At 38.0% G+C, this 23123-nt stretch overlaps 2 protein-coding genes across 6 annotated transcripts; one reads left to right on the top strand and one right to left on the bottom strand.

Annotated features, from left to right (window-relative positions):
* The first annotated feature begins 1046 nt into the window (after window positions 1-1046).
* Window positions 1047-22481, top strand: LOC113070040 (zinc finger E-box-binding homeobox 1-like). 3 transcript variants are annotated; one of them, XM_026243194.1, is made up of 5 exons: window positions 1047-1212; window positions 19256-19417; window positions 19951-19998; window positions 22220-22361; window positions 22438-22481. In XM_026243194.1, the coding sequence occupies exons 1-5, from the start codon at window positions 1155-1157 to the stop codon at window positions 22445-22447; spliced, it is 420 nt and encodes a 139-aa protein (XP_026098979.1). In that variant the 5' UTR covers window positions 1047-1154; the 3' UTR covers window positions 22448-22481. The 3 variants fall into 3 exon arrangements, with proteins under 3 accessions (XP_026098979.1, XP_026098981.1, XP_026098980.1); XM_026243195.1 differs by lacking the exon at window positions 1047-1212 and adding an exon at window positions 9558-9973; XM_026243196.1 differs by lacking the exon at window positions 19951-19998.
* LOC113070038 (uncharacterized) lies at window positions 12648-16243 on the bottom strand. Of its 3 annotated transcripts, none has more exons than XM_026243192.1 (11): window positions 16093-16242; window positions 15041-15349; window positions 14889-14948; window positions 14744-14794; window positions 14568-14639; window positions 14387-14464; window positions 14164-14283; window positions 13997-14080; window positions 13635-13855; window positions 13307-13466; window positions 12648-13200 (listed from the first exon to the last, which is right to left on the bottom strand). In XM_026243192.1, the coding sequence occupies exons 2-11, from the start codon at window positions 15330-15332 to the stop codon at window positions 13055-13057; spliced, it is 1284 nt and encodes a 427-aa protein (XP_026098977.1). In that variant the 5' UTR covers window positions 15333-15349; window positions 16093-16242; the 3' UTR covers window positions 12648-13054. The 3 variants fall into 3 exon arrangements, with proteins under 3 accessions (XP_026098977.1, XP_026098976.1, XP_026098978.1); XM_026243191.1 differs by lacking the exon at window positions 16093-16242 and adding an exon at window positions 15457-15501 and having other exon boundaries at window positions 12980-13200; XM_026243193.1 differs by lacking the exon at window positions 14387-14464 and having other exon boundaries at window positions 12980-13200; window positions 16093-16243.
* Window positions 22482-23123: the final 642 nt, after the last annotated feature.

Below are 23123 nucleotides of genomic sequence, written 5' to 3'. Positions count from 1 at the left end.
AAAACGGAACAAGTTTGTCTAAATATGATAACAGAAATGTACATTTGAGTAAGGCTAAGACTAAATTAAAAATTGCTGCCAAAATGAATACTGCTTTACGGTTAACTAATAATAATCTTATTGCTAAAATGTTATGTTTTCATTGACTAAAACCAGACTAAAATACTGTATACGTTTTCTTCGACTAAAACCAGACATCTCACTGCTGTGTGATGTGTGCACTTGGATGGGTTAAATGCAGAGCACAAATTCCGAGTATGGATTACCATACTTGGCAAATGTCACGACTTTCACTAGATTATTTCGTCCAGCAGAGGACAGCACAGTCCACTTTCTGAATAAACTAGGCTTTGAAGGAGCCATTATTTTTACTCTACAATTCATGAATAAAGTTTCGTTGTGGGTTTTGGTGTTAAAATACCATAATAACAGATATGATGATATAATCAACAGATAAGATGAAAACGTTTATTTGAAACCACACTGATAATCATATTTTTTTATATCAATTAATACAATTTATGATATGTAGGCTAAATATCCCTAACTATTATCCTAATCTATTAATATTGCTTTATAATTTCAATATTTTGCTGCCACTCAAATGATTCCACATATTTTTAACAAGATTTTAATATATATATATATTAAATATATAAATATATAAATATATATATATTTTTTTTTTACATATTTAACTCTGATCCAACCAATAAAACATCGCATGCGTTGCTAATGTGCACGACTTGCACTGGCGCTTATATTTAACTTGCATTTAAAGAGTTAAACAAACTACGTCATCAGACTTCCCAGCCTGTCGGGGGCGCTCCCGATGTTACAATAAACATATTCCCCGTAAATGTGTCTCTTAAACTTTTTGACTCAAAGTCTTTTGTCTGCATGTTCCTTAATGTAATAAACGCTTATCACACATGTAGAATGTTGCCGCAGTTTTGAAAGAAGTGGATAGCTTCTCATAGAGGGTGGGGCGTCAGAGGTGTTCTCCTGGTGTTCTCACGGCATCAAAAAGGTTATGTCGTAAAGCAGAATGTCGTAAACCAGGTGCGGAGAGGGGCCTGTTATGGGGAGGGGGTAACCGGAGGGGGAGAGGGGGCTCGATCCGCGAGGCAGCGTTCAGACACAGTGCAGGAATCATGGCGGATGGCCCCAGGTGCCAGCGCAGAAAACAGACACAGCCACGACGCAACAACGGTGAGTCCCACCGGCTGAAATCAGATCTTACACATAAGATTGATAGGGAGAAAAGTTGTTTTAAATGGTCTCCAGTTGTTTTTTTCTATCTTTGGACTAGTTTAATGACTACTTATGAAGTCACGAGTATGGGTGCGGGCTGGGCTGTCCCAGTGTGCTGCACCGTTATACCTGAGTCTGCCCGGACCGTTATACGGAAGGACGCGCGTCTCGTGCACCCGCTGCGTGTGCGGTAAACTATTTCGATTCAGAGTTCGTCCTGATCAAAAACTTGAGTGAATCAAACAGTACCGCACTCATTCAAAACTACAGTACTGATACAATGCTAAAGCATAAACATTTATTGCATTTAAATGACGACTCGAGTGGGAATCTTGACAGTTGCTGGTGCCATAACGCCGATTGCTCTCAAATCTAATTAAACATTTAAAAGGACAGTTGATTACAAAAATTCTGTTATCATTAAGTTGGCTTGAGAGAGCCAACTTACTGAAATCCGTCTTAAACTTATTAAGTTGGCTTGAGAAAGCCAACTTACTGAAATCCGTCTTAAACTTATTATTATTATTCTTCCTTTTCTGAGACTAAAACTTCTGACTCTAACTCCTCCTAGAGCTTTAACTCTACAGACTCCAAACTCGGCCCAGCTCTTCAGACTGATCTCCCCGGGTGTGCTATATCTTTTCTAACTGATCGGACTTACGGTTTTCATAAAAATGAAGATTAAAAATCATAAAAACTCCCATAGACTTACATTGAAAAGCCTCTGCTCAACTGAACATTCCGTCAAACTCCAACTGTCAAAAATTCAAATCTAAACACACTGAAGCCCATTAAACTCATAGTCTATGTACTGTGTACATATTCTATGTACTATTACTAACCCATTCAAACTCATTCAAACTCATCTATCATATATATTTATCTATCTATCTATCTATCTATCTATCTATCTATCTATCTATCTATCTATCTATCTATCTATCTATCTATCTATCTATCTATCTTCTGACTGTTTCTAAATATCTATCTATCTATCTATCTATCTATCTATAATCTGACTGTTTCTAATCTATCTATCTATCTATCTATCTATCTATCTACAATCTATCTGTTTCTAATCTATCTATCTATCTATCTATCTATCTATCTATCTATCTATCTATCTATCTATCTATCTATCTATCTATCTATAATCTGTCTGTTTCTAATATATCTATCTATCTATCTACAATCTATCTGTTTCTAATCTATCTATCTATCTATCTATCTATCTACAATCTATCTGTTTCTAATCTATCTATCTATCTATCTATCTATCTATCTATGTATCTATCTATCTATCTATCTATCTATCTATCTATCTATCTATCTATCTTCTGACTGTTTCTAAATATCTATCTATCTATCTATCTATCTATCTATAATCTGACTGTTTCTAATCTATCTATCTATCTATCTATCTATCTATCTACAATCTATCTGTTTCTAATCTATCTATCTATCTATCTATCTATCTATCTATCTATCTATCTATCTATCTATCTATCTATAATCTGTCTGTTTCTAATATATCTATCTATCTATCTACAATCTATCTGTTTCTAATCTATCTATCTATCTATCTATCTATCTACAATCTATCTGTTTCTAATCTATCTATCTATCTATCTATCTATCTATCTATGTATCTATGTATCTATCTATCTATCTATCTATCTATCTATCTATCTATAATCTGACTGTTTCTAATCTATCTATCTATCTATCTAACTACAATCTATCTGTTTCTAATCTATCTATCTATCTATCTATCTATCTATCTATCTATCTATCTATCTATCTATCTATCTATCTATCTATAGGCTGACTGTTTCTAATCTATCTATCTATCTATCTATCTATCTATCTATCTATCTATCTATCTATCTATCTATCTATCTATCTATCTTCATAGCAACACTCTAGCAGCTATCCAAACTAACGTAGAAACCACCCAGGGTATCCTAGCAACCTCATTACAAAACCCTAGCAACCGCATAGCAACACCCTAGCAACTATCCCAGATACCATAGCAACCGCATAGCAACACCTTAGCAACCACTCAGGGTACCCTAGCAACCGCATAGCAACACCCTAGCAACCTTCCCAGAAACCCTAGCAACCGCATAGCAACACCTTAGCAACCACTCAGGGTACCCTAGCAACCGCATAGCAACACCCTAGCAACCATCCCAGATACCCTAGCAACCGCATAGCAACACCTTAGCAACCACTCAGGGTACCCTAGCAACCGCATAGCAACACCCTAGCAACCATCCCAGATACCCTAGCAACCGCATAGCAACACCTTAGCAACCACTCAGAGTACCCTAGCAACCGCATAGCAACACCCTAGCAACCATCCCAGATACCCTAGCAACCGCATAGCAACACCTTAGCAGCCACTCAGGGTACCCTAGCAACCGCATAGCAACACCCTAGCAATCATCCCAGATACCCTAGCAACCGCATAGCAACACCTTAGCAACCACTCAGGGTACCCTAGCAACACCTTAGCAACCACTCCGGGGGACCCTAGCAACCGCATGGAAACACCATAGCAACCACTATGGGTTCCCTAGCAACTGCATGGCAACACCTTAGCAACCACTCTGGGTACCCTAACAACTGCATAGCAATTAACAAACTTTTTAACTTAACTTAAAATTTTGTTTTAAACTTTAAAATTTCTGGCCAGGCTTTCTCAAGCCAACTTAAAGTTTGTCTTGACGAACTTTTTTATCTAGTTATTATTCTTCTTTTTCTGAGACTAAAATTTCTGACTGCTACTCCTCCTAGAGCTTTAACTCTACAGACTCCAAACTCGACCCAGCTCTTCAGACTGATCTCGCCGGGTGTGCTATATCTTTTCTAACTGATTGGACTTACGGTTTTCATAAAAATGAAGATTAAAAATCATAAAAACTCCCATAGACTTACATTGAAAAGCCTCTGCTCATCTGAACATTCCGTCAAACTCCAACTGTCAAAAATTCAAATCTAAACACACTGAAGCCCATTAGACTCAATCAGACTAACCTATGTACTATTACTAACCCATTCAAACTCATTCAAACTCATCTATCTATATATCCATCTATATAATCTATCTATCTATCTATCTATCTATCTATCTATCTATCTATCTATCTATCTATCATCTATCTATCTATCTATATTAAAACTAATCTATCTATCTATCTATCTATCTATCTATCATCTATCTATTTTCAAACTCATCTATCTATATTAAAACTAATCTATCTATCTATCTATCTATCTATTTTCAAACTCATCTATCTATATTAAAACTCATCTAACTATATTCAAAATAATCTATCTATCTATCTATCTATCTATCTATCTATCTATCTATCTATCTATCTATCTATCTATCTATCTATTTCAAACTAATCTATCTATCTATCTATCTATCTATCTATCTATCTATCTTCTGACTGTTTCTATCTATCTATCTATCTATCTATCTATCTATCTATCGTCTATCTATCTATCTATCTATCTATCTATCTATCTATCTATCTATCTATCTATCTATCTATTTATCTATCGTCTATCTATCTATCTATCTATCTATCTATAATCTGACTTTCTTATCTATCCATCTATCTTCTGACTGTATCTATCTATCTATCTATCTATCTATCTATCTATCTATCTATCTATCTATCTATCTATCTATCTATCTATCTATCTATAATCTGACTGTTTCTTATCTATCTATCTATCTATCTATCTATCTATCTATCTATCTATCTATCTATTCAAACTAATCTATCTATCTATCTATTTATCTATCTATCTATCTAATACTTCTAATCTATCTATCTATCTATCTATCTATCTATCTATCTATCTATCTATCTATCTATCTATCTATCTATCTATCTATCTATCTATAATCTGACTTTCTTATCTATCCATCTATCTTCTGACTGTTTGTATCTATCTATCTATCTATCTATCTATCTATCTATCTATCTATCTATCTATCTATCTATCTATCTATCTTCTGACTGTTTCTATCTATCTATCTATCTATCTATCTATAATCTGACTGTTTCTTATCTATCTGTCTATCTATCTATCTATCTATCTATCTATCTATCTATCTATCTATCTATCTATCTATCTATCTATCTATCTATCTATCTTCATAGCAGCACTCTAGCAACTATCCAAACCAACCTAGAAACCACACAGGGTATCCTAGCAACCTCATACCATAAACTTAGCAACCACCCCGGGTACCCTAGCAACCACATAGCAACACCTTAGCAACCACTCAGGGTACCCTAGCAACACCTTAGCAACCACTCAGGGTACCCTAGCAACCGCATAGCAACACCTTAGAAACCATCCCAGATACCCTAGCAACCGCATAGCAACATCCTAGAAACCACTCAGGGTACCTTAGCAACCGCATAGCAACACCTTAGCAACCACTAAGTGTTCCGTAGCAACCGCATAGCAATACCTTAGTAACCACTCTGGGTACCCTAGCAACCGCATAGCAACACCTTAGCAACCACTCCGGGTACCCTAGCAACCACATAGCAACACCTTAGCAACCACTCAGGGTACCCTAGCAACCGCATAGCAACACCCTAGCAACCATCCCAAATACCCTAGCAACCGCATAGCAACACCTTAGCAACCTCTCTGGGTACCCTAGCAACCGCATAGCAACACCCTAGCAACCATCCCAGATACCCTAGCAACCGCATAGCAACACCTTAGCAACCTCTCCGGGTACCCTAGCAACCGCATAGCAACACCTTAGCAACCACTCCGGGTACCCTAGCAACTGCATAGCAATTATCAAACTTTTTAACTTAACTTAAAATTTAATTTTAAACTCTTTAAACTGGCCAGGCTTTCTCAAGCCAACTTAAAGTTTGTCTTGACGAACTTTTTTATCTAGTTATTATTATTCTTCTGAGACAAAATTATCAACTCTAACTCCTCCTAGAGCTTTAACTCTACAGACTCCAAACTCGGACCAGCTCTTCAGACTGATCTCGCCGGGTGTGCTATATCTTTTCTAACTGATCGGACTTATACTTTTCATAAAACTGAAGATTAAAAATCATAAAAATCCCATAGACTTGCATTGAAAAGCCTCTGCTCATCTGAACATTCCGTGAACTCCAACTGTCAAAAATTCAAATCTAAACACACTGAAGCCCATTAGACTCAATCAGACTAACCTATGTACTATTACTAACCCATTCAAACTCATTCAAACTCATCTATCTATCTATATTCAAACTCTATCTATCTATCTATCTATCTATCTATCTATCTATCTATCTATCTATCTATCTATCTATCTATCTATCTATCTATCTATCAAACTCATCTATCTATATTAAAACTAATCTATCTATCTATCTATAATCAAACTCATCTATCTATAATCAAACTCATCTATCTATCTATCTATCTATATTCAAACTCATCTATCTATCTATATTAAAACTAATCTATCTATCTATCTATCTATCTATCTATCTATCTATCTATCTATCTATCTATCAAACTAATCTATCTATATTAAAACTAATCTATCTATCTATCTATCATCAAACTCATCTATCTATCTATCTATCTATCTATCTATCTATCTATCTATCTATCTATCTATCTATCTATCTATCTATCTATCAAACTCATCTATCTATCTATCTATCTATCTATCTATCTATCTATCTATATTCAAACTCATCTATCTATCTATCTATATTCAAACTCATCTATCTATCTATCTATCTATATTCAAACTCATCTATCTATCTATCTATCTATCTATCTATCTATCTATCTATCTATTCAAACTTATCTATCTATCTATCTATCCTAACAACATGCTAGTCATGCTAAAAATCATGCTAGCAACATGCTAATCATGCTAAAATCATGCTAGCAACATGCTAATCATGCTAAAATCATGCTAGTCGCATGCTAATCATGCTAAAATCATGCTAAAATCATGCTAAAATCATGTTAATCATGCTAAAATCATGCTAACAACATGCTAGTCGCCTGCTAATCATGCTAAAATCATGCTAGCAACATGCTAATCATGCTAAAATCATGCTAGCAACATGCTAGTCGCATGCTAATCATGCTAAAATCATGCTAGCAACATGCTAATCATGCTAAAATCATGCTAGCAACATGCTAATCATGCTAAAATCATGCTAGCAATATGCTAGTCGCATGCTAATCATGCTAAAATCATGCTAGCAACGTGCTAGTCATGCTAAAAATCATGCTAGCAACATGCTAGTCGCATGCTAATCATGCTAAAATCATGCTAGCAACATGCTAATCATGCTAAAATCATGCTAGCAACATGCTAATCATGCTAAAATCATGCTAGCAACATGCTAGTCGCATGCTAATCATGCTAAAATCATGCTAGCAACATGCTAATCATGCTAAAATCATGCTAGCAACATGCTAGTCGCATGCTAATTATGCTAAAATCATGCTAGCAACATGCTAGTCATGCTAAAAATCATGCTAGCAACATGCTAGTCGCATGCTAATCATGCTAAAATCATGCTAGCAACATGCTAATCATGCTAAAATCATGCTAGCAACATGCTAGTCGCATGCTAATCATGCTAAAATCATGCTAGCAACATGCTAATCATGCTAAAATCATGCTAGCAACATGCTAGTCGCATGCTAATCATGCTAAAATCATGCTAGCAACATGCTAATCATGCTAAAATCATGCTAGCAACATGCTAGTCGCATGCTAATCATGCTAGAGACATGCTAGCAACATGCTAATCATGCTAAAATCATGCTAGCAACATGCTAGTCGCATGCTAATCATGCTAGAATCATGCTAGCAACATGCTAATCATGCTAAAATCATGCTAGCAACATGCTAGTCGCATGCTAATCATGCTAAAATCATGCTAGCAACATGCTAGTCGCATGCTAATCATGCTAAAATCATGCTAGCAACATGCTAATCATGCTAAATCATGCTAGCAACATGCTAGTCGCATGCTAATCATGCTAAATCATGCTAGCAACATGCTAATCATGCTAAAATCATGCTAGCAACATGTTAGTCGCATGCTAATCATGCTAAAATCATGCTAGCAACATGCTAGTCGCATGCTAATCATGCTAAAATCATGCTAGCAACATGCTAATCATGCTAAAATCATGCTAGCAACATGCTAGTCACATGCTAATCATGCTAAAATCATGCTAGCAACATGCTAATCATGCTAAAATCATGCTAGCAACATGCTAATCATGCTAAAATCATGCTAGCAACATGCTAGTCGCATGCTAATCATACTAAAATCATGCTAGCAACATGTTAGTCGCATGCTAATCATGCTAAAATCATGCTAGCAACATGCTAGTCGCTAGTCGCATGCTAATCATGCTAAAATCATGCTAGCAACATGCTAGTCGCTAGTCGCATGCTAATCATGCTAAAATCATGCTAGCAACATGGTAATGTTAGATGTTTATCTCTCTATCCATCTATATTAAAACTAATATATCTATCTATCTATCTATCTATCTATCTATCTATCTATCTATCTATCTATCTATCTTCAAACACTATCTTCAAACTCTATCTATCTACCTATCTATCTTCAAACTTTATCTATCTATCTATCTATCTATATTCAAACTCTATCTATCTATCTATCTATCTATCTATCTTCAAACTCTATCTATCTATCTATCTCAGACTGAAAACCGTCAAACTTAAAACTTTTTAAACTTTTCAAACTTTTCAAACTTTTCAAACTTTTCAAACTTTTCAGACTTTCTGGTCAGGCTTTCTCAAGCCAACTTAAAGTTTGTCTTGACGAACTTTTTTATCTAGTTTAACATGTTGTTTTTAAACATGCTTGTCTAGGAAATGTTCAGCAGAATGGCAGTTTCAGTCACCATTCACTCTCATTGCAAAAGAAAATGGTTATATAAGTGAATGGTGACAGTCCCTAATATAATTGGAGAATATGCATTTTTGGGTAAACTGTCTCTTTAAGAACGTCCAGCCCTTTCTCTTAAAAGCGAGCAATATTTAGCTAAATGTTATTTCTAGATTTTACAAGATATTTTTATTTAATTTAATACCAAAAACACCTTGCCATATTATAAGAATTTTTTTCTAATTAAATATAGCTTTTGCCAATTCTTCATAAGAGCAAAAAGTGTTGCATTCTGCAGAAAATTGCCAACAAATTAATGTGCTATCTTACATAAGATTTATTAAAGCAATTTCAATGTTCATATTGCTGTCGTCCACGTCTTATCTAAACATCCACGCCCAACACTGAATAGATGCCGACTTCTAGGTTGAGGTCGCTTTCTCTTTAAATAACCTTTCCGGTAATCCTGTAACGTTAATATTGTCCGCCGTGCAGTTATGAGCACCGAGCTACCTTTTCCTGTGCGTGCGTGTGACAACGAGCGCGGATCCGCTCGCGACGTAATACGCCCAGGAGCCGTCAACGTGTTTACCTGAACGGTGAGGAGACAACGGAGCGAGCCAATGTCCTCTTTTACCGTTCATCGCACTCCTCGCGTGTCCGGAGCCGTGATTGCACAGGCGGTGGAGGGGAATCGGTGTGTGAAACGCGATCTGCCCGAGCGAAGCGCGAGAGAGGCGCCCAGCACACGCCACGGCAAATGGCAACTTGTGCAGGTAACGTTAGAGAGAGAAGATGGTGTTTGATTGCAGTCGTGCATGTCGTCCGCATCGCTCACACCGATGACCAATGACCTTTTACTTGGCTTTCATATACTATTGAGTGATATTTCGCTGTACGCTCTTTGCTAGAAAACAGGTTGCTGTGGTATATTTTTATGTTTCGCGCAGAAGTCCGGTTTCAGCAGCCCTGAAGTGGCTCGGAACGAAAGATTTAAGCGCATAAGGTGGTTGTTAGTGGTGCGTTCCGTCGTTTTACTGGTCAGAAGTAAAACAGGTCGATTTTTCCGTAAGGTATTTGTGTAATGGCGATGTGGACCGTTATTTGCTGCAGTGAGGGCGGGGCTGCTGCTCGCGTGAGTCGGAGACGAGCCAGGTAGGATAGGTGACGAAACACCTACATAGGTGCTTTCACTGGTATTTTTTGAGCATTTATGGTATTTTAACATATATAAACGCGATTTAAACGCGTTTTATGAAGAATTCTGTTTTACAGCACACATACTTTGTAAGGAAACAAATGTAACAGTTAGGATTCAGGTCTAGAGAGGCGCTGATTCATTGTGTCCGTCGTTACCGAGCAAATTCCTATTGTTTTGTCTATGCTGAGGTCTGTTTCGGATGTTTCTTGTGACAGAATATGCTTATTAAATGTTATTAGAATACACCGCGAACGGGTTTTTAAATTATTATTTTTTTTGTTGGAGGCGGATGTATTGTCTGAGCTACGGCTGGTGTGACGTAATCACTAGGAGGAGCACTGATGCTGCTGAGACTATTATTTTCATTCCTCGCGCAGCTGCTTCTCGCGCTTGACATGTCCACTAGACCTTGAGATCTTTAAGGCGTTACAGCACGGAAATGAGGTCACGGGGTCTATTAGAGACTCGTTTTCATTGGTTCAGTTACTCACGTCTGTAAAAGACATGCCACCATAAGTACTGTAGCATCAGCTGTCATGCGTGTTTCTCTGTGTTTGATGTGTATCAGTCCTGCAGGTGTGAGAGAATATATAACATATAACATATTTTGCATTTTATACTTACATGCACATCTCGAGTGAGATACATAAAGACAAAACAATGAAAGACATATAGTAGTTGCCTTGGGTTTTTGTTATGTTTTAAAACGGGTCACTTTGTTCCCCCCTCCCCCACTCAATCTTCCTGACCCTCAGTCAACCTTTGACCTTTAAAGCCACACATGTTAACATTTAGCATTTCTGTCTGGTCAGGATGGTTCTCTTGTTTTAAGAATTCACCGCCTGCTTTCAATTCTCCTATTTATTTCTGCTAGTGCGTACATGTTTACGTGGTTCACGAGGAAACACATTGTATAATGCCATGGATATGACATAGGTATGAAGGTGGTTTATGAGGACACCACCTGTGTCCCTGTAATTCAAAAGGCTAACAAAAATAACTAAAATGTTTTGTTGTTTTTTTTAATCTAAAAATAAAAGTTTTCTGTGAGGTTTAGATGTAGGGTTGATGTAGAGTAAACCATTACGCCTATGAAGAGTGAAACATTTATTGTTTGCATTTCATACAGATCTCGTTAAGTATTTTAGCATTAACAACACACAATTTTCAGTTTAACAGTTTTAGGGTAAAATCAATGTCTTGTTATTATTATTATTATATTTCTGATAAAGAAGAATATCCAATATAAGAGGCGAGGTGAATTCAATTTTCAAAACAATATATGAAAAAGGCCTTAATGTCGATTTACATTATAACAGTGAAGTATATTGTAATGCATGTGTTAATGTGTTGTTAAGGTATTGTGAGAATGCATGTATGCGTGGGACAAATACATACCTGTAGCACTGAGCTCTTCTCACACTTCCCTGTTGATGGAAAAGGGATATGTCAGGGCATTAAAGATCTTTTCAGATTTCACTTGGTGTTTGTGGGGGGGCTTGTGACTGCTGAGCATCTCTTTTTGCATGCTAATCTCTCCTGGTGGTTCGCCGCCTCTTTGTACGGCAGGGGGAAAGTTTCTCAGGGTAAACCCAGATAGCAATGAGTCGGCGGACCGCCGGCGGCGCTCCGGCGGCAGTAGAAGCGTCAGAATAGCGTAATCGCAAACACGTTTGACGGTGCACCGCCGGCGGCAGCCGCTTTTTAGAAGCGGCAGCCGCCTTCCTACCGCCTTCGTTCCGCGGCCGGCCCGCGGGCCAACCGCCGTCCCGCCGCCGTTATATCAAAGGCGACCCTTCCGCGGCCCGTCGGAGGCAAACGCTATTTTCGAGCGATCGGTCGCCGCTTGCTTATTTATTTATATATATATTATATATATATATATTATGCAGTTTATCAAGAATAATGATTGATCAAACCAGACAAATTTCCATTTGACGTTTTAATTCCACATTTCAAAGTACAGTAACTGTCATTGAAACATGATGTCAGATCCCTGAAATATAAATAACAGAAAAAAAGAGAAAAAAAATAAAATAAATACACACACACACACACACACACACAGGTTTCCAATTAAATTGTTAAAAAAAAAAAAAAACAGCCTTAGCTTACAAGCAAATTATAACACTTACAATAATTGTTAATAATATAAAGAGGTCAGCTCTGGCATGAAAAGAATTACCAGTAAACATAAGTAATGAGTATATCTGGTACCAAAGAATGTGCAGGACACCAAAAAAAATTCAGGTATAACATCACATTTACAAGCCATTTCTAACAATAAGATAAGTGGTAATAATTTAGAATAAAGCTCTGGAGTAGAATAGACCATTATAATGGCATTGCTGACCTGGGGTACAAGATGTCTCTTGTATCTGTGATAAACATCTTCAAATATATATAAAAAATACTGAGGTAAAAAAGTAGTAGAACAGATATAACTGCAATGCTGACCTGTGGCACAAGGATTTACAAGCTATATTTAACAATATAATAAGTTAAGCACTATGATAATATCCACAGTGAACAGTGTGGATTGGGGAGTGCAGTCTGACACTTCTGGCTTCTTTAGGGGTCTTGATGTTACTGACTGCAGGATAAAGAAAGGGTTCCAGTTGTCAGTGATGCTGGGATGTCAGTAGTCAGCCTAGGTTTAAGGGGTCGGCTGTGGGTCCCTCTCAGCTGTGCGGCGCCTTTTTCCGCCTTCACGGTCAGATGCTCCTTTCAGGTAACGCGTAACGTTAACCTGGATGGCTTCATCAGTGGCATCCTGTGTTGCCGGGTTCTTCCGGATGGCTCCTGTAGAAAATACAGATCTGTCATTCCATTTGAATGGCATAATGCCATACACATCTACTAAACATTTTTTTTTTTTTTTTTTTTTTTTTTTACACATCCAACTTACTTTGAACAATGGTCTTCAGGAACATGTCTCTAAAACATGCTTTATCCCCAACTCCAGTCCAGGTTGTATTGATGGAAAGGTGATTAGAGAAGATACTTTGAAGCATCCGCCAGACGGTTGTCTTTAGGTCCCTCCCACATTTGATTGCCAAAAACCGAAGCTGAAAATCCAAAAAAAAGTGTTACAAATTACATTTCTCTGAAGCTTATCATACATAAATATAAAATGTGACAGGCTATGGATTCAGACTGTAGAATATGCAGTGTACAATCTTAATTCTACTTTTTACATTACCCTATGGAGTTATAAACGAAATCAGCACACTTACAAATCGTTCCTGGAGCTCTTTATCCTGCCTCAAACTGTTGTCAAGCAACGCCAAATCTTCCTGGGTGTCTAGGGGGAGCAACAGATCCCCTGGCAGGGATAACTCTCCAACAGACACATTGGCACTGAAATGTTGCAGCATAGTGTCCATTTTGTTGTCCATGCTACGCACAACATCGCCAAACTCTCCAAGACGTCGCAGCATTAAGGTCTGATCTGCACCTACAGGGGTTAAATAAAATAATAGTCAGTCCTGGTCCCTCAACTACTAAACTATGACATTTATATCTAGGTCTACTACATGTATAGGTGGCCCCAGTGGGAATTAAACCAACAACCACAGGTGTTGTTTGCAAGTTGTACCTGATTGCCCAGTGCGAGCAAACGTCTTCAACATTGTCCCAACTTGCTTCACCTGCTCTTGAAGTGAGCCGCTGTCATCCGAAGCTACAAAATGAAAGGCATATGGTAATTTTGTACATACATCACATACTCTTTCCTAAGTTTGACTTTTTTGTGCATGTTCTTACCTGCTCGTGCAGTGCTTTCCCTCAGAGCTTGGTTCTCCTCCCTCAGGGCTTGGTTCTCCTCCCTAAGGGCTTGGTTCTCCTCCATCACGGCTTGTTTTTCATTCTGGAGTCTCTGGAAATCTACATTAAAAAACAAAACAACAACAAAAAAAAAAAACACCTAAAGGCACTATTTTCAATACTTTTAAAACACTGGACACTAAGACATAGGCCTAAAATATACCTTCATAGCTGAAAACTTCATGCTGTACACGAGATGCCAGGGGAGTCCAAGGGCCAATTACAGAGCGATGACTTTCTCCTATTGATAATCATTGACGTAAAAATATGTTTGAAGTTATTGCATACATTTAATGAATTGGACTTAAAATGGAACACTTAGTTTAGCGCAACATATTACATACCTCCAGCGTTTTCACCCATATGCTGCCAGGGTAAATTTGCTGCTGGGGGTGTAAAGCTTAGTACTTGACGAGCTGGAAGAGCAAACATAACAGCTTTAACTTCAGTGCAGAGTATTGCATATTCAGTAATGAAACTATAATTGAACTGTGCAATGCTAATGGAATGTACAACACACCTCGACACCTTTCATCCAGAAACTGCTGCGGCGAGTAACCAGTCAAGTGTCCTAATGAAAAACAGATTATGATTAAAGGATTCCTTATCTTAAATAGAAGCAATAGTTTCCAAGACAAAAAAACGTCACAAATAACATCACTTACTTGTACTCAAACTCTTGGCTCTGTGAAGTGGAGTCTGAATTTCTGGGGAGAAACCTGGTTCTGAGAAAGAGGAAACAGAAATTTGAAAATCTAACAAAGGGTATAGTTTAGTGGCAGGATCACAAATCAAGCATCACAGCAGTTTTACATACCACCTCTGAAGTCTACAGATGGCACAACATTTTCCTGGTTTTCTGGAATCGATGCAACTTCTGGAGCATCGGGCAGCACTGAAACCTTGTTACCTGGAACAATGTTTTCAAAGCTCAAAAGAGGTTGTCCAAACGACAGCACTGCTGGTGCATCTGGAAGACTAGACTCCTCTTCATCAGAAGAGGCCTGGGGTCTGTACTTGGAATTTGAGATTCTCTTTCTCTTTCTCTTCTTGTCATCGTCCGTCGTTTCAACGCTAGAACCTGTTTGGAAGCGCACCAAATATCTCATCGCCTCTTGCCAACATTCTAGAGCAGGGAATAATGAATGAAAGTCAGTTATCCACCATAAACAGACAAAGAAAATACACAGATGAAATGCAGGAAAATCAAATGCATAAGTCAGAACCATTTACCTGTTCACTTTGTCACACCGGAAAAAAAATCGAGTACTGCAGAATAGATCAGCACCGTGAAATCCTCTGTAGATGTGACACAACTTCGGGCACGCTCATCTTGATCTGACGTGTTGAGCCTGGTCATCAACTCTCTACAGCACAGACACTCTATTTCCGTCGGCATAGATTGGCATATTCCCCCACATTCACACCACCAGTTCATGTTGGCTCTCATCCTCACGTCCTCAGGCTGTTGAGCGATCGCAACTAATACACGCGCATATAAATTTCACTCGCGGCTGGCTTGACGGTGTTTTTACTCAGGCCATGCTAGCTGGCAACAAAGGATTCCATTCATTGTGCTAAGCTAAGCTAACGCCGACCCAGTCAAACTAAAACAATGCATGCACTGACACAAAAATGCATTTGCCCACCTATCTAAATGTAGGAAATAATGTGAATAAGCCCTATTTCAAAAAACGGTGGAGTGTTCCTTTAATTGTAACATGGCGGCAACTTTGTAAACAAGGCTAACTTACTTTAGCCTTACTTTAGCTTGACTAGTAAGGCATGAACAAAGATGACTACAGATTTTACAAAGATAAACTAAAAACAATGTAAACATAATATTGCGTTAAGGAAACATGTACTTACTTAAACGATGGTAGTCCACAGAAACTCGCGATTGAACGGCGAACTGACGCGAATGTGTGCTCTAGTTATGTTGTTTGGGGAGGGGCCAGGAGCTCAGTGGCTCCAGTGCGTCATCGAGCCACCGTTTTAGCTCCGCCCAAAAAAAAATCCTGAACACAGCAATTGTGAAAACCTATACTTTCTAACATTTATAATGTGTTTACATTTTTTAAGTGTTTTACTGTCTTAAACATTTGTACAGGTCGCAATTGCAAATTAATCCCTTATACGTGTAAAAAGTCAAAAAAAAAAAAAAAAAAAAAATCGAGGTTGGAAAAAAATGAAAGACATAAAATGACATTTCCTGGAATGGCAGAAAGACGAAATATTTCTAAATATTTCATAAATCTGCCAGTGCAGCTGTGAAACCAGAGGAGCTTTAAGATTTTAGTTTATCCTTCTGATCAGGTCAAAACAGAGATTTTCCTGTTTATGATAGGCTATTACCATGGTTGCAAATTAATAAAAAATTATAAAGTATAGACCTACCCAAGATTTTGGCCATGTTGCAGATGTCTTTCACTGTTCACTGATGTAGCCAGGCATTAGTGAAAAGTCTAACTTCATCAATTTATTCAGCTAAATTGTTCATACCATGAATTAAATATCCATTTTAAAACCTAATCAGAATCAGAAAGATATTTATTGCCAAGTAAGTTTTACAAAAGGAATTATTTTTGGTTTATGCATGTCTCAATTGTGCATAAATCAAAGAAATGTAAACAATTTTCACCTAAGTGCATAAAATAATTTTACATATAGCCTATTAGGCTACTCTATCGCTTCAGAGTTTCAAAGTAATTTAAATGTAATTTCCTAAACCGTACCTTATCATGGAATCAAGAGTCAAGAATAAACCCTAATGGCTTAAAAAAAAAAAAAGTAGTTAAAATGCTGTCAGTTCCACTTCCATTCTAACTCCCAACATGCTAAACATAGCCTTGGCTGCTGGTCGATTTTAGTAGAAATCCTTGCATTTCAAAGCGGCTTGCCGCCAGCCGGCCGCGGTCCATTAGACGGAGGCAACCGCCAAAGAAAATGAAGCAGTCGGCCCGCCGGCTTTTCGCCGGCGGCATCTCGCAAGAAATGGGAGTGACGTATTCGGCGGCAAACGTTTCATCCCCGCCAGCGGGACGCACCTATAGCCGACAGCTTAGGGCCGGCGGCAAAAAGAAGCCGTGCGGATATTTTTTGCTAGCTGGGAAGGGGAGGGTTTTTCTCTTTCTGTTTTTAGGGTGGGGGAGGGTTGGGAGGGACTTCTGTTTGTGTGAATGAACAAAGCAGAAAGATGTTGGTGAAAAATCAAAAAATATAATTTATTCCTGTGATGACAACGCTTTAAAAAAAAAAAAAAGTAAACAAATTCTCGAAGGTCCATGCACTTCTGTGCAACACACTCAATTGTTTATTTGTGTTTTCAGTTGCTGATCCTTCGGAATATTAGGTGTTCCTATTTTAATCTGTACTTGCTTGAACAAAGTCAGAGTTTCTATGTGTGCGTGTGTGTGTGTGTGCATATGGTGGCAGGTGCACTCTATAACAAGCCAAATCACCTCATCCCAGGAAATGTCACACGAAATGGAGGTTACCATGGTGACCTGAATGTGTTGATTATGAGGTCACACTTGAACAGCTCTACCTGCCAGCAGTGTAAACTCACCCATAAAGAGGGCATAAAGAAGTGTGTGTCATTTAGCGTGCACCAGAAATTAAAAACTGTCATCATTTACTCACCCTCATGTCGTTTCAAACTTTCTTTCTGTGGAACGCAAAAGAAGATGTTCTGAAGAATGTTCATGCTGCTAGTTTCCATACAATCATACAATGACAGTATAAGGCCTCCAGAGGCTGTCAGTTTCCAAAAGAGAAACAAAAAGCAGTATTTTAGTGCTTCTGATACAGTAGATTTGTGTGAAGAATAGAACAGAAATTTAGCTTGTATGGACAATGGTTTTTGTAAATTAGGTACTTTATGAAACTATGAAATTTTACTTATGTTGACCATGAAAGTTCAGGCAGTCCTGATAAGATCCAGCATACTGATTCAGAGACATCAGCTCCTCTCAAAGTGTCTGGAACAATGACTGAGATTCAATTAGATGCATTTTAAATTTATTTCTATCAGGGGTAAAAACATCTCTGATTACGACACACTTGCTAGATATCTAAAGCCTGTGATTTCAGCCATCCACAGGATGGGCCAGATATTCAGCAGTGATCTGAATCAGCTGTAAGAACACCAAAGATTTTTGAATTATTATTTCATTTTTTCTTTGTCAGTAAGGCAGAAAACCATAATTTTCAGTTCGGACATGCACAGGTATGTGAAATAACAACAACAAAAAAAGTTAATTTCTGGTCATTTCAAAGACAGAAACCTTAAACAGGAACTGTTTTTTGCATAATTGGATCACTTTTACATCACTTCCTGTTGATAAAATCTAACTCTGCCAGCAGAAGAAACTGGATGAGCTCCATTGAAACCAAACATGTTTAAAGCGGTGTAAAAAAAACACACACACACACAAATTTGACATGGACATCTGGAAGTATTCTTTGTATCCTCCTGACATGTGTGCATACACACACACACACACACACACACACACACACACACACACACTCACATCAGAGATGAGTTTTCCAGTACCTCATAGGCTTACTAGTGCTCTCAGATTTAGCCAAAGAATCCATATGTCAAAATCGATGTGACAGTACTATTAAAAACACTTTTCAAATCGTCCCTTTGTTCTCTATTGTGTTTCTGATGATGTCATACAGCTGGTAAAAAGCTTTTCTGGGCTGCAGGAAACTGATCTAAAATTAGCTGCACTTCACTTCCTGTCTTCAGGGCACAGATTCTACCTGCTATTGTACATGTGCTCATATATTTCTGCATGCGAGTGTTTGTGTGTTTACATGTTGGAACCCTCTGTATCAGCTGTTACTGATTACAGACACGTCACCGCTTTAACAGAACAAACAAGTGTCCTGTTTTCAAACACATGCACATGTGTTTTAACAGAATTAAACATGGCCATTAGTGCAAAAAGAATATGCATCTCTGTGAACACCTGTGATCCTAAACTAAACCGCTCCTTCTCTCTCTCTCTCTGTCATGTAGTGAGGAGTTTTAGCAGTGTGCCAGAGGCAACTTCAGATTCAGATGATGAAGACAAACTGCACATTGCAGAGGAGGACAGCATTGCTGACGATCCCAACCTAAAGTCCTCAGTATTCCAGCTCGAAGCAGCACAGCAGCTCTCTGAAACATGCACACAGGATGGTGAGTAAAACAATAAGAGATTATTAACTTGATGCATTTAATTTATTTATGTTGGGTAGTTCAGAGCTTTGAAATAAACCATGTAAAACATCTGTGCAATAGACAAGGTTGCAAGAATAAGAGTGGCTAATGCTTGACGTATAACACATCTTACCATAGCATGGCTTTTGTGCTGCAGAATCTAGTAGAGTCGCCGCACTTGTTATTGGATAGGTGAACTTTTCCCCTCATAAGGGTGCGGGATTGAGGAAGTGGTGTTTCTGAAAGTTTATTGTAAAAACAATTCTTTGGTTTCATGATCAGAACAAAATTATAATGTTAACTGGTTACCTATATTAAACAATTGAAAGGTTTTTACATTATCTACTATGTTCTTCAGAAATTTTTTTTTTTTTGGGGGGGGGGGGTTTCTTATCCCCTTAAACAATAATAAAACAACAGTTAGAGCAACATTTAAAACAAAACTTAGTGTCATAAAGCTAAGTGATTTCATCAAAACACAGAAGTAATTAGTTTTTTTTTTCTTTCAACAGATGGCAGCCTGGGGCCAGATACTTTAATAGAAGAAATAAGGGTCAAAGGTCAGTTTAGTGCAAAACACTCAGAGAGCTCTTATGGATTCATTTATTTGTAACTCATTTTCTTAACCTTTTAGCAGTTTAAAAAGGGGGGGGGGGTCAACATTAGTTGTCTAGAATCAGAGATGGTCTGCAGATTTAAAGGATTCCAAGTTGACAGATTTCACAGAAAAATGCATAGTGTATGATGGGCATGAAGATTTTTCAGCTTCAGATTTGTTTTCATCCAGTCAGAAGATATCAATCGTGTTTATTTTGAGCTGATTTTAGAACACAAAGGTTTTTTTTTTTCAGTTCCCAATGAGGTGCATGCTCCTGCAGAAATTTAGCTGTATTATGTCTTGTATGGACAATGTTTTTGTGAATTAAGTACTTTATAAATCTATGAAATTGCATAACATGACCATTATGTTGACCATGAAAGTTCAAGCAGTCTAGGAAGCATCAGTCCTGATAAGATCCAGCATACTGATTCAGTTCGTCTCAAAGTGTCTGGAACAATGACTGAGATTCAATTAGATGCATTTTAATTGTATTTTCTATCAGGGGTAAAAACATCTCTGATTACGACACACTTGCTAGATATCTAAATATCTAGATATCTGTGATTTCAGTCATCCACAGGATGGGCCAGATATTCAGCAGTGATCTGAATCAGCTGTAAGAACACCAAAGGTTTATAAATTATTTTTTTATCTCTATGGCAAAAAATCTGTATGAGCAGAAAATCATAATTTTCAGTTCTGGCATGCACAGGTTTGTGAAATGACTGTGCAGGTCATTTCAAGGAACAAAAACCTAAAACAGGAACAGTTTTTTTTTTTTTTTTGCATAATCAGATTACATTGCTGGTGCAAAACACTCATACAGATCTTATGGATTTTGGTTGAGATAGCCTGCAAATTTGAAGTATTTCAAGTTGACAGATTTCACAGAAAATAGTGTAATGCATTATGGGCATGGAAATTTTTCATCTTCAGACTTCGTTTTCATCCAGTCAGAAGATATCAGATGTGTTTGATGTTTTGAGCTGATTTTAGAACACATTTTGTTTTCAGCGCATGCTCCTGCTCAAGTTTGTTTGATCCAGAACAACTTAAAAGTCTGGTAGTGTTTGATTCTCTGTCATTTGGTGTATGATGCCCAGTTTTTCTCGGTAATTATTTACAAAATCGACATGTGTATGATGCCTTGTGCTTTAAAATCTGTTCAGATTTTAAAAGTCATGAACTATATTCCGCCTGGGTATTCAGATACAGAACAGAAAACAACAGGGAGCTTTGGATGTAACACAAGTTTTCAGTTTCAAACTCTTGCTGAGAACTGGGGAAGGCTTGGCTTCTTTGGGCACTTTGGCCTACTTGTCATGGAAAGAGCTTGAAATTACTGTAGTAAAGGGACAAGTAGCTGGACTGACATGTCTGTGAGGGTGTGCTGGGTTAGCATGGCTGGATCAGGTGTGTGTGAGCTCATTCCTCTCTCTCAGGTCATTATTCATTCGTAATGCGTCACCTGGTCCTTACGGGCCTCCGTAGCACATAGACGTGGGCCATACTGCCCCACTTCCCAGTCAAATATAATTACAGCTGTAATTTTATAAAACTCCTACATTACATCCAACCCAAAAATCTGTGTTTGTGTGCATATTAAATTTCGATTAAACCCAAAGTGTGGTTACTAAACGCGGTTGCAGTCAGGTTGTTTTTGTATATTAGTACATGTAGGTTTTCAACCAAAAAAGCTAATATAAATGCAACCACAGGAAACAGCTGTAATTGGAAAAACTTTACCAGACACCAATGGTAAAATGCGAAGGTGTCATGATCATAAACCCTGAAGAGCTGGAGCACCAAGATGAACATCAGCTTCTTCCCTGATCAGACAAATAACCCGATAAATACCTGACTTGAATATTATATTATACATATGTTTACTCCTCCTGTGGACAAACTTGGAAAAAAAAGAGTTAGAAGCAGATTGCTCAGAAGCAATTTAACAGATGTTCTGATGCATGACTTTTCACTGTAGGCTATTCAAACATTGTATGAATCTATTCTAAGACAGTTGGAAGCTCTATTAAAGGCAAAACACCTTAATAAAGAAAGATTTCCCAGGTGTTCACATTATTTTGTCCAACCGCTGTATTTCATGCTGGAGCAGAAGCTGAGAAAATGAAATTTGTATGCGTTTTAGTTGATCTAATTTGCCTGTGTGTGTTTGAAAGAGGAGTGTGTCACTGATGAGGAAGAGGGTGCTGATGATGAAGTGGACTGTGAGGAAAAGCAGACGGAAACGGAGCACGCTTACTCAGACGTCCCAGAGGAGCATCAGAGAACGCCAGAGCGAGGGGTCCACGATGAGAAACGGTAGCCACCAAGTTTGTTTTTTTTGTCTTTCTTTTGTCTAATCTACAGAGTATTTAATTGTGCATATGTCTGTCAGGTACTCCTGATGCATTCCCGCAGCTGCACACCTGTCCGCACTGTTTCCCGCGGTTACAAGCGTCACACATCGCTCAAGGAGCACATTAAACTACGCCATGAGAAGAGTGAGGACAACTACTTGCTGCTCCCTCTGTAGCTACAACCTTCACCTACCGCACGCAGCTCGTCCGTCACATGACCGCACACAGACACGTCCGGGAGCAGGTACAGCGCTGCTCTCACAACCTTCGCCATGTTCCACACTCTTGGTGAGGAAATCACCGAGAGCTTTTGTTCACAGTCACATGTTTGACTTCAAACATTTCAAACAACTGCCTTTTCTGTCTCTCTCTCTTCTCAGCGGACTATTACTCCAGTCAGGCGGAAACAGAAAGTTCAAGTGTACAGAAGCTCCAAGGCCTTCAAATACAAACATCACTAAAGGAGCACCTACGCATACACAGCGTCGGTCAAGTACACAAATTAATTTTTGGCAATGGATGTAACTCTAGTTTATGTCTTTGTAAACTCAGGTTAAAGGGTTAGTTCACAACCAAAAATGAAAATTCTATCATTATTTACTCAAACCTCAAGCTGTTTGCAGAACCTGTATGGTTTTCTTTCTTTTTTTTTTCTTAACACAAAAGATCATTGAAGAATGTGGGTAACCCAATATTTTAAATTATATATATATATATATATATA

This window comes from Carassius auratus, unplaced genomic scaffold, assembly GCF_003368295.1.
Source record: "Carassius auratus strain Wakin unplaced genomic scaffold, ASM336829v1 scaf_tig00002817, whole genome shotgun sequence".
NCBI lineage: Eukaryota > Metazoa > Chordata > Actinopteri > Cypriniformes > Cyprinidae > Carassius > Carassius auratus.
Note: the sequence above shows the minus strand (reverse complement) of the source record. Positions and strands in the feature narration are given on the sequence as shown.